The sequence below is a fragment of the Acomys minous genome, assembly GCF_964271855.1.
Source record: "Acomys minous genome assembly, chromosome: 2".
Classification (NCBI taxonomy): Eukaryota; Metazoa; Chordata; class Mammalia; order Rodentia; family Muridae; genus Acomys; species Acomys minous.
The window spans coordinates 94771011-94783841 of record NC_140484.1 but is presented as its reverse complement, the minus strand read 5'-3'; the positions used below and the strand labels follow the sequence as shown (position 1 = coordinate 94783841).

Sequence of the window (12831 nt, the reverse complement as noted above, 5' to 3'; positions counted from 1 at the left end):
ACACAACTAGAAAAAAAGTCAATGAAATTATTCCCAGTGGTATTCTGCTATACTACTAGACTGGAGCCTAGCATAACTGTCATACTCAAGGCTTCATCTGGCAACTGATAGGAACAAATGCAGAGACCCACAGTGAAACACTAGGCAGAGGTTAGCAAACCCAAGAGTAAAGAGGAGAAAGGATTGTAGAAGCCAGAGGGGTTGAGAACACCACAAGAACATGGCTCACAGAATCAACTAAGCAGGCCTCATAGATAAAGAAAAGAGCAGACCTCCCAGGGATAGCAACCAAACATGGCATAACAGGTTACAATAATACTAGGTACAAACCCTCACATCAAGGCTGGATGGGGCAACTCAGTGGGAGGAAAAGGGTCTCCAAAACAGGCAATCAAAGACAACCCCGACTCCCACTGTAAGGACTCCCACAAGAACTCCAAGCTATACAGCCATAACATATACGCAACCCCCACTCCCACTGTAAGGAGTCCCACAAGAACACCAAGCTATACAACCATAACACATAAGCAAAGGACCTAGGTCACACCCATACGGGCTTCTCTATTGTCCCTCATGGGATTTGGGGGGAAGAAGAAGGAGGAGAAGCTGTAATTGGGGTATAATATATGAAAGAAGAATAAATTAAAAAGAAGAAAAAATAAAGTTTCCCAACTGTCAGGGACAATGCCAACATGTGCGATGCCTCTTCCAAGTAAGGGACTGTGACCTTCTAGTATGACTGAAAACAAATCATTCACCCACTAAATTGCTTCTGTCAGATATTCTGTCACAGTGATGAGAAAAGTAGCTAATGCATAAATTGGCCATGAAATGTAGATTAACCTATTCAAATAACTAGGAATTTTGTGTTAACCCACGTGAAATGCAGATTAACCGACCCGGATAACAACTAGGACTTCAGTTCTGTTAACCCACACGAAATGGCAGAATTCTTAAAGCATATGAACTACTGATACTGCTCCAAGAAGAAATAAAAACACGAATAAAGTTACACCACATATAGACAGTGTTCATAATTACATTGCTTCTTATGAGAAAGACATCTCTCTTCTTGCAATAAACAAAGGCAATGGATTGATGACCAAAATTGAAGAGCTAAGAATCTAAAACTAAAAGAGATGGGCATCCATGCTCATGACCTCTGCACAGGGAAAAGCCAGCTTACGTGTAGCCCCAAAACCACGGTGTTTGAGAGAGGTAAAGTGAGCTTCCCCAAGATTGAAAACGTTTGTACTTCAAGAGGGACATTATCAGCAAAGCAGTATTGGGGAGGATGAGGCAGTAGAATAAACCATTCAAAGCTAGTACGGGCTGCAGTGACCTTAAGGCCAGCCTGAGTAACTTAGTGAAAAGCTGTCTCAAAATAATAGTTTTAGCCGGGTGCAGCAACGAAAGCTTGTATCGCAGCACTCGGGAGGCAGAGGCAGGCAGATCTGCTTGTCCTTCAGTTACCATACATCACCCGCCCCCACTCCACCCCGCCCCACCCCCACCCACCCCCACCCCTGGCGACTCCTCAATTAGTTTATAGAACCACTTTAGCCATACATAGAGGAAAAGCTGTTTTGAGCTTCCGATTCCCAGTTGAAGTGTCTGATTGGTGCAGGCAGTGTTACTTCCCTAACGCTGTAAACGCCAACCAGGAGGACAGGGTCTCATGGTACCACATGGCTGTGATGCTGGAGGGCATAGTTTTCAGAGGAAGAGGTCCTTATAGATGGACAGACATTCTCAAACCTTCTAATAAATTTATTATTCCCTCCAGTGCCTGGTCAGTATAGACATCTCTTGGTATCTTAAAGAGACTGATTCTACCACTCCTCAGGGATAAAAAATATCGGCTGCTCAAGATCTTTAATTAAGATGGCACCTGTTTGCTTATAGCCTAACTACATCCTCCTCTGGCCTTTAACTAAGCTCTAGTGGCTTCTGTTCTTCCTCCTGTTTTCTTTCTCCTTCTCCACTTCCTCTTGCTCCTCATGATGCTGCTATAGTACCTGGGCTTAAACCTAGGACCTCACAGATGGCAGGCAAGTTTTCTATCATGGAACTATATCCCCAGCTGCTCCATTTATGATGATGATGATGATGATGATGATGATGATGATGATGATGATGATGTTTTTTGAGATAGGGTTTCTTGGCAGTCCTGGACTCTCTTTGTAGACCAGGTTGCCTCTAATTCACAGAGACACACTTCATAACATTGTATTACAATACATTAGACAGTAGTGGGATGAGTCTCCCCATTAATTAATATATACACATATGTATGTATATATAATACACTCAAAGTATATTATGTATTTTCAAAAAATGTCCTTCTTAAGTCTCTGATAGGATTGAAGTCCAGATAGCTTAGTGTTACAGTTAAGCTTAGTTGTTTAGGGATTAAGATATTTTTAGGTCTAGATAGATGTGTTATGATAGATATTGATTTACATTCAGAATTGTAGGCTCACTAAGACTGGAAAGATGTTTTCTCCAAGGTTGTCAAACACAAATAGGCAAAACACTATAAGTGTAACATTTATATAATTCCTAATTGTTTCGTAGTCCTTCTTGCTGAACGTAGCTCATTGTATATATGTGTAATCATATAAATGTATATGTAAAAGTAAAAAAATAAAAAAATAGGAAAAAAACATTTCAAAACATGCTTATCAAGCATGTTATACATGTCAAGACAAATTCTACATTCCTCCTAACATTGACCCCTCACGGGGCTGCAGATAGACAGCTCAGTTATAATCTCCATTCCTCCCAATACAGATGGAAGTCACATAGAAAGCCTGCCTGCCTTCTGCTGAGGGCTCCCCACACCCATCTCAGCACAGCGTCCTGTGGTACAGTCATCATCTGGAAACAGGCTTGGAAGCCTTGCCATCCACACTGTAACATCAAACGCAAAACCCAGCCACAAGACTTAACAACATATTGGACTCACCAAGATCAAGATGAATGCCAGGGACAAAGGAGTTGAGAAAGAACATGGAGATGACAAATCCCAGCACCATCAGGCACTTGACAAGCAGACTCCTGTCTGATATTCTGTGCTTGGAGAGAGAAAAACACAACTCATTTTTCTCAGTACAGTCATCTGACTCTTGAAGTGTGTCCAGAGTCCTACATGACTTGAATCACTATAAGTATTTCCTTTAAGAAATAGAACATTTTAAACTTGGAAGACGATAACAAGGTAAATACCACTCAAAAACTTTCTGAAAACTCAATAAATTTTCACTATTCCAGGAGAGTATCCACTATAAGACAGTGAGATATTAGCAAAAACATTGTGGAAACAATAAATAAGATTCAGGCACATGCATTTCCTGAGGATCCTGTGTACCCTGCATTTGAGTCCCACCGTCCTGCCTGTAAGCAGTGCCCATGGTGTTGCTACATCTAAAAGCCAGTGGTTATCAGCCATGATAGTACCAGCTCTACAGTCCTTAACATACTTAGTGCAGTCTTTAAATACCATGTGTGGTGGTTTGAATAAAAATGGCGCCCACAGACTTATGTGTTTGAATGTTTGGCCCATAAGGAGTGGCACTATTAGGAGGTGTGGCTTTGTTGGAGGAAGCATGTCACTGTGGGGTGGGTTCTGATGTCTCAGGTGCACAAGCTAGGCCTAGTGTGGTATTCACTTCTGCTGCCTGTGGATCAAGATGTAGAACTCTCAGCTCCTTCTCCAGCACCATGTCTGAGTGCTGCCATGCTTCCTGCCACGATGATCATGGACTGTATCTCTGAAACTGTAAGCCAGCCCTAACTAAATGTTTTCCTTTCTAAGAGCTGGCATGGTCATGGTGTCTCTTCACAGCAATACCAACACTGACTAAGACATCATAATTCCAACAGAAGAAATCCAGAGAACTTGGAAGGAAATTGTCACCTCTTATCAGGGCACCCAACAAGTATATCTGCCCATGCTCAAGAGCACAGAGAGTGCTGTGCTCCTGAAAAATCCTCTTGCTCTCAGAGTCACAAGACAATGAGGATTCTGTTTCCTGTGAGTGAGGTGCTGGGCTCCACCAGCAGTTCATTACAGCAAGAAAATGAGCAGAAGGTAGAAGCAAAGCTGTGCTCAGATTCAAATTCATCATGACAGGACACACAGCTCACATCTACTCCGAAAAGTCCATTTTCTGGATTACACCTCAAAAACTCTTGCCCTGTAAACTCTCTGGGTCAGGGGAGCTGATGAGCAGAGGTTGGCCCAAAGGGTGGCCACCATGCCTTCCCAGGGCACACTTGGAATGCATCTTCCGAGCATATAAAAATGGTAAGGTGTTGATTTCTTGACAAAAAAAAATTCTGCCATTTTAGAGAATGGCTTTCCTCATTAATATAGAAATAAGTTATATCTCATGTAAAGATACAGGAATAAAACAATGTTTTTTCAGTCATTAACTGAATCTGAGGTAATAGAAAGAAAAGAGAATGTTGAAGGGATCAACACACAGAAATGATCATTGATGTTGATCTGATTATCTAGTATAAGCATAGCCCAGTGTGCACCTGCATCCGTATGCCATACCATGCCCCCACCATGTTCTACAATTAGCTTGTATCAACTACAAATGATAATAAAATCCAAACAAATTATAATGGCCTTTCATGATTCAGAAGCCCTTGAGAAAAGAAAATAAGATACCTTTCTTTGTAGCTCTTGGATATTGGTCTCCCAATTTTTATCTTCCTGAGAAATTTGTCTGCAAGAGAAAAAAGACAGTCATTATTTCTCTGTTGCAGAAAGCTGGCTACTTCATGAGATTAGCAAGGTGGCATTGACAGCTGTGGAAGGCTAGATGTGGCTACGGATCCAGGCACAGCCATGGGAGGGAAATCATACCCAGGAAGGTGGCCAGGGAAATTAGGAAAGCTATTCAACCTGTATTTCCAAAGAAAACTTACAAAAATAGTGACCTGAAAGTTAGGAGAAGTTGAAAGAACAATTGTAAAAAAAAAAAAGGCACAAAGAATACATGCCAGTGTGTGAGAAGGACTTGGGCCACCTCCTTCGTCCAGGGTGTTTGCTCTAAGCCCACCCCTTCAGCAACACTGAAGCTCACATGTGCTCAAGTGCCTCCCATAAAATGATGTGGTGTCTGCTGTATTGCACTTATATCCTGCCATATAAATTCAATAATCTTTATATTGGTTATAGTACCTACTTCAGTTAAATGGTAGGCAAATGGCTGTCATTCTGCATTGCTTACAGAATAATGAGAAAAATAGCTATACATATTCATTACAATTATATTTTTCTGTTTTTAGAAATATTTAAATTTAACTGGGAGTATACTGCATACACCACAACATTTGTGTAAGGTCAAAGGTCAACTTGCAGGAATCTGTTGTCTTGCCACTGTGTGGGTTCCTGGGGCTGAACTTGGGTCAAAACAGAAGTAAAAAAAAAAAAAAAAGAAAAAGAAAAAAAAAGAAAAGAAATTAAAGACTTTCTAGAATTTAATGAAAATGAAGATACATCACACAAAACCATATGGCACACAATGAAAACAGCTCTAAGAGGCAAGTTCATAGCAATAAGTGCCTAAAACTGGAGAGAGCACATACTAGCAATTTAACAGCACACCTGAAAGCTCTAGAACAAAATGAAGTAATCACACCCAAGAGGAGTAGGCTGCAAGAAATAATCAAACTCCAGGGTGAACTCAATAAAATAGATAAAGCGAGAACAATACACAGAATCAATGAAACAAAGAGATTGTTCTTTGAGAAAATCAACAAGACAGACAAACCCTTATATAAACTGACTAAAAGGGAGAGAGAGAATACCCAAATTAACAAAATCCAAATGAAAAGGAGGACATAAAAATAGACATTGAGGCAATCCAGAGAATCAGAAGGCCATACTTTAAAAACCTGTATTTCACACACCTAAAAGAAAAGGATAATTTTTTGATGAGTACCACTTACCAAAGTTAAACCAAGATTAGATAAACAATTTATGTAGATCAGTAACCCCTTGTGAAATAAAAGAACTCATTAAGAGTTTCATTCTTAGTCATCAGAGAAATGCAAATCAAAACAACTCTGAGATTCCATGTTACACCCATCAGGATGGCTAAGATCAAAAACTCAAGTGATAGCACATGCTAGCAAGGATGTGGAGAAAGGGGAACACTTCTTCATTGCTGGTGGGAGTGCAAACTTGGACAACCACTTTGGAAATCAATCTGCTTTCTCAGAAAATTGGGAATAGGGCTGCCTCAAGACCCAGCTAGTCCACTCCTTGGAATATACCAGAAAGATGTTTCACCACACAACAAGGACATATACCAAATATGTTTATAGCACCTTTATTTGTAATAGCCAGAATCTGGAAACAACCTAGATGTCCCTCAGCTGAAGAGTGGATAAAGAATCTGTGGTACATTTACACTATGGAGTACTACTCAGCTATTAAAAACAAACAAATCTTGAAATTTGCAGACAAATGGATGGAACTAGAAATGATCATCCTGAATGAGTTAACCCAGACTCAGAAATATACACATGGTATATATTCACTTATAATTGGAGGCTAGCCCAACATGGATGTCCTCTAAGTGTCTTCACTCCGCAAGGGATTAGGTCAGATGCTGGGACTTACTACTGGGACTCCAGGTGAGAGAGGTATGGGAGAATGGGGAGATAGAAGGACCCAGAGGGTCCTGGAACCTACAAGAACACCATCAAGGCTGGCGGATCTGGACCCAGGGGGGCCTGCACAAACTACTGTACCAACATTGCATGCAGGATACCTAGACCCTCTATCCACATCTAGCCAATGGACAGTGCATTCTCCACAGTTGTGGGGACAGTGGGGACTGACTCTGACATGAACTCTGGTGGCTCCTATTTGACCACTTCCCCTTGGTGACACTCAGAGGAAAGGAAAGCAGGCCACCAGGATGAGACCTGATAGGCTGTGGTCATATGGTGGGGGAGGAGGTCCCCTTCTGTCACAGGCTGAGGGGAGAAGGATAGGGTGAAAGAGGGAGGGAGGGTGGAACGGGAAGATACAAGTGAAGGTATAATAATTGGGATATAATCTGAATAAATTATCTAAATTAAAAAAAAATAATTTCCCAACCAAAGAAAGCTGAGAGCCAGATTGGTTTAGTGCAAAATTCTAACAGACTTTCAAATAAGAGTTAAGCTCAGTCCTCAAATTATTCCACAAAATAAAAACAAAATGAACATTGCCCAATTCATTTTATGAAGCCACAATTACCCTGATACCCAAACCACATAAAGACCCAACAAAGAAAGAGCATTAGAGACCAGTTTCCCTCATGAACAAAGATGCAGGTATACTCAAACACCATGATCAAGCAGGCTTCATCCCTGGGATTCAGAGTTTACAGGACGACTATAGCCAACTCAGATTAAATGGAGTGAAACTCAAAGCCATTCCACTAAAACCAGGAACAAAACAAGGCTATCCAATCTCTTGATACATTACAGATAAGCGTGATCCTCATCCCTCTCATCCCTCATCAAAGAGTTTTCTCTCTGCAACAGACGGGTGGCTGTTACAGAGAAGCACAGCCCATCAAAACACAGGGAGTTGTGAAGCCCCACCTCCCGCCAGAAGCCATCAACTGTGAAGAGCTACACTTCAGCAGCCCTGTCACAATTTTTAAGAGTTCTTTTTAATGACTTCCTGTCTAGGCTGTCAGTCTGACACTAGAGTCATTTGGGAAAACATGTCTCCTTCAAGGTGCCTGTAGAGAAGACTGCAGGGCATTTTTTTTTTTTTTTTGATTAGTGGTTGATATGGGAATCCTACGGCATTGTGAGTAGCATTCGGGTCTCGGTTGTATTAAAAACAAGCTCCTGCGAGTAGTAGAGAGCAAACCAGTAAGCCGCAGTTTTCCATGGACGTGGTTTCACTTTCTGCCTGTGCTCTTGGCCTGACTTCTCTCCGTGAAGTAAGCTGTAAAATTTAATAACCCACAGGGTGCGGTGGCGCACACCTGTAATCGCAACACTCGGGGAGGCAGAGGCAGGAGGATCTCCGTGAGCTTGAGGCAAGCCTGGTTTACAAAGTGAGTCCAGGACAGACAACAGAGAAACCCTTGTCTTTAAAAAAAAAACAAAAACAAAAACAAAAAACAAAAAAAAAACCTGTAAGTAGGTAAGACACACTGTAAACCCAAATAGGCCCTTCCTTCTGAAAGTTGCTATGGTGTTTAATTACAAATACTGTGACCCACAATCTTTTATACTCACTTGGGTAGCCTATGACATCTGAATGCAATGGAGTATGCCCCGCATGCAATGCCACCACTAAGCCTGACCTGTACGGAGCTTCTGGTGTATATCTAAGCAGAATCCTGTGGTACCTGTGGAAAGTATGCAACCTTTGGGCCAGCAGACGCTCCAGAGCCAGCACTTTCGCCAGCAGCAGGCCTCGCACAGCTGTCTCCTCACGGCTGGCTGGACTGATGCGCTGTGCAGTCAAACGCCAGACATGAATCTCGTGCTTCAGCTCTGCGGAGAAAGAAGTGTAAGGTGCTGAACCTCCCGGACCCTCAAACATCAGCAAGCACCCCCACTGTTCGTCACAGGCCACCAATGTATGCCATCTTCCACCCAGCACAGGCTCTGAGCAGCAGGAGCTGTGAAGATGGAACCAGATGCTAGAGCAGGGCTCTGAAAGTCATCATGGAAGCAAAAAAGGCAATTTCAGCTCTACCTGAAGAATAAAGTCCTTCCTCAAGCAGTATATTTTTAATTCTTTTATTAATTTATTCTTATGTGCTCTTGTTCTAGCAATATCTTAATTCTAGGACTCAAGAACCATAGAACATTCTCGCTGGCCCTGCTTTCAGCTAACATGTATCCATCACTGCTTTGGTTTTAATATGGGTTGTCATGACTTCTCAGATTTTTTTACTACAATGAATTATGTCTGGCTTGTGTTCTTCAAACTAGGTACCATGTTATGCAGCAAAGTTGCTAGGGCCATGCTCTTGGACTTCCTGTCTCCTGGACAGTAAGCTACTATAAATTAGCCTCTCACTTGTAGCTTGCCTGGCTGGGGTACCGTTATAGCAACATAAATGAACCTAGCCAACTTTCTTGTCTCTGAATGGTTTCAGAAACAAAGCTATAGATTAACAGCAGTGTGAGGATGGTTCTCAGGCAGTCATGCTTGGCACCCTCCAGGGGGGTATCCGGTAAGAAACAGGCAACAGAAAAGCACTCCATCCCCTACCTCCTATGAGCTCCAGTGTGCCCCACAGGAAAGAAAAGTAATCAGTATGTGAGATACTGGCCAGAAAGGAGCAAACAGCACTTTCGCCTGTCACTAATTCAGACAACCTTCTTATTGTGACAAGGAAAAAGATGGTTGACCATCCATTGCTTCCTAAGACATTAAGCTATTTTATGAGGCTTACATTTAACCTCTGTTTTACAATTTGAAGGATAGACAGATAGATAGATAGATAGATAGATAGATAGATAGATAGATAGATAGATACGGAAAAAGCCAAGGTGGCAGATGAAAACCAAGCCATCCTTTATAGATCCTCAGCAAACTCAGACTGAAGCAGCAGAGAGCATCTTATTGGACAGGTTTGGGGTAGCTGTGGACCGTCATTGCTCCTAAGCGTGCATCACGCCAGGGACAAATAAACACCTCCATAGTAATCCTATGGGAGAACGCCCCTCCTGCTTATGAGGACTTTCCCTGGTGCTGGGGGAGAATGCTACAGTAAGAATCAACAATGTGGGAAGATGCACATACTTACCGACAATCTCACTAGGCTCCTTGTTATAAAGCTTTTTGTTCCAATACAGGAGTCTGAGGAGTGGAAAGGAAACCAAGAGGACGAGGCAAATCCCAAGGAACATGTGCGCTGTAAAAGCAGCGAAGTCCAGGCCCTGGAAGAGCAAAGGAGCAACACATGAGAGGTGGGCCTGAGGAAGAGCTGAGGCAGGGTGTGAGCTCAAAACACAGGGGACTCTGGTGACCTTCAGACAAGGGACCTGCAGCCAACCACTGATGCCTTGTAAGTCTGAAATGGTTAGTCTTGTTGTTATTTTGGGTTTGGTTTTCGTTTTGTTTTTCTTTTCCTTTGTGTGCATGTGTGTGCGCATGTGTACGTGTGACAGGGTTTCTCAGTGTAGCGGTGACTGTTCTGGAACTCCCTCTGTAGGTCAAGCTGGCCTGAAACTCATAGGGGTCTGCCTGCCTCCACCTCCCAAGTGCTGAGAGTAAAAGTATGTGCCACCACTGCCCAGCTAATGAAAGCATTTTTGTATGTCTCATATTTTTTGAAAAACCTGTACTTACATGAATTAGGAGACAAAATAGGCTTTTACAAATAGCTCCAAACTAGACCTAGTCTGCCATCACTGGGGCTACTGTGATGCCCCAGGATGAAGAAAGGTCAAAACATTGAATAATGTTATTTCATGGTTAATTTTTAATATTTGACTTAAGTGCATGCTGTGGATTGGAAGGAACACTCCCCAGCTAGACGGTCCAGTCTTCCCACTGCTGGCCACTGCTGTGTCTGCACAGAGCACTGGAACAGCCACAAGGGCCCTGGGGCAGAAGCCTTTTCCTTCCTCCCTGCTTTCTCTGCCTGCCTATCAGGCTATGTGGCATGGTCATTGGTTGAACGTGCTTCATATTGGTAAATATCAGCCCTAGGTTGATTAGTTAAAGAAGTCAACAACAACCTTGCTTAATTTTGCTCCTTGTTTGTTATTCAATTTTTTTTATCTTTAAGCAAATTTGCACAATATCTCTTAAGCCTCAGTAAGAGAGATGAGGCCTTGAAGATGATTACCTATGAGAATTCAAATAGTATCTATGAACAACTACTGCCATTAAGGAGGGTCAAGGGTAGCACAGTACTGTGAGGCATTGGGATCTCAGGTATTGGTCATAGAGGACACATCAGACCGGCTGTGCCATGAGACATGCTTGCACAGGTAAAAGGTAACAAACCCTTGGGCTGTCAGTGAGCCATCTTCCAACACCTCTCACAACATAGGCCAGGCTAATTGCATCAACCTCCCATGTAATGGGGTACAAGTGTGTGTCACCAAACCTCAGTCAGAACCCACCATGTTCCGGCAGTTCTTCAGTTGTGACACTACCCTCAAGTTTATATTTATCTATAGAATCCATACCCCAAATGTCTGACTAAACAATAGTTATGTCTTAGATGTTCATGAAAATATTTAAATTTCTCTTAATTTAAAAATGAGCCTGGAGAGCTAGAGAGATGAATCAGCGCTTAAGAGCACTGATTGTCTTTTCAGAAGACCCAGATTTTTTCCCAAGCGTCCACATGGTGACTCACAACTGTCCAGGTACAGGTGACAGAATGCCCTCTCCTGTCAAAGGTATTGGAAATCCTCTTCTAACCATGTAGGTACCAGGCATGCACGTGGTGCAAAGACATATACACAGGCAAAAACACCCATATACAGAAAATAAAAAATAAACAAACACTAAAAACTTTAACCACCTCCCCTTGGTGGGGAGGCCTGATGGCACTCAAAGAAAAAATAAGCAGGATACCAACATGAGACTTGATAGCCTATGACCATATAGTAGGGGAGGAGGTCCCCTGGGTCTTAGACCTAGGGGAGGGGAATAGGGTGAAAGCAGGAGGGAGGGAGGAATGGGAGGATACAAGTGATGGGATAACAATTGAGTTGCAATCTGAATAAATTACATTTAAAAATAAAATAAATAAAAAATTAAAAAATAAAAATTTTTAAAGTAAAAAAAAACTTTAATAACCTGAGAAAATGACTTAAATATAATACCAATCTACTTTATCTTGAAACCAACCTGGTCATAAAGCATAATTATTGGTTTTAGGGAATATAGCCTGAGGAGGCAGCAATTCTGTATCCTGAGTAATTCTGGATTTGCTCAGAATGTAAGCACCAAAGTTTTGTCTCATCAAAAAGGCTGGAACAATTGAAAAAAGGAGTGATGAGCAGAAAAATGAAGAGAGTTTAAGTTAAGGAGGCCCTGAGAGACAAGCACAGCAAAGCAACAGCACTCAACGGGAGTTGCAGGGAGTGCTTCACGTGTTAATTTATCTAGCAACAGAAAGGAAGATCAGAAAAACCCAACATGATGGTTGTCAGAACCAGCAGGGGCAGATGACTGAGCCATGGTATGCTGGGGCTCTCTTTGAGCCAATTGCATGTGTGTCTGGAACTCCTTACCACTGTTACAGCCCTTTGTAATCTCCAAGCTATTTTCCTCGATGCTCTCAGTAACAAAACCACCTCCCGTCACATGACTATCAACACCGCTTCTAAATGCAGCCCTTTCATCTTGCAGGTGCCTCACCTACTTCTCTTCTCCTAATCTTTTACTTATGACCAATAGTGTGCACTGTGAATCCGTGAGAGGAACCTTGGGTCACCTTAGTCAATAAGGGACACTGCATAGAGTGCTCTGTTGAGTTGTGCATTTCCTGAAAGCAGCCCTAGTGTGCTGTTACTTAACCATTTTTCTCAGCTCCTGGTTGGAAACAATGATAACGTTTGGGGGGTCCCCAATGGCAGTGGCAGCTCCTCCGATGTTTGTGAAGATCACTTCTGCAATCAGGACTTGTCGTGGATCAAGATTGAGCACCTCACACAACCTATGATGAACGTAAGAAAGTGATAAGGCCTGTGCACAACCAAAATGTTTAAAGCACTTGCGTGTGCAAGGAAGGCCCACTCATGCCTGTGCCCATGCACACACACACACACACACACATACAACCTGTGAGAAGAGCGGCACAAGAAGCAAACAACAGCAGT

General features: G+C 42.4%; 1 protein-coding gene across 2 annotated transcripts in view; it reads right to left on the bottom strand.

Moving 5' to 3' along the window:
- The window catches only part of OCA2 (OCA2 melanosomal transmembrane protein), a 281703-nt gene that overhangs the window by 178036 nt on the left and 90836 nt on the right, over positions 1–12831 (bottom strand). For both annotated transcript variants that reach the window (XM_084773944.1, XM_084773945.1), the window contains exons 14-18: positions 12530–12668; positions 9795–9927; positions 8382–8529; positions 4682–4739; positions 2969–3077 (exon numbers count right to left, since the gene is read on the bottom strand). In XM_084773944.1, the coding sequence (XP_084630070.1) occupies positions 2969–3077; positions 4682–4739; positions 8382–8529; positions 9795–9927; positions 12530–12668 (587 nt within the window). The remainder of the gene's footprint in view (positions 1–2968; positions 3078–4681; positions 4740–8381; positions 8530–9794; positions 9928–12529; positions 12669–12831) is intronic.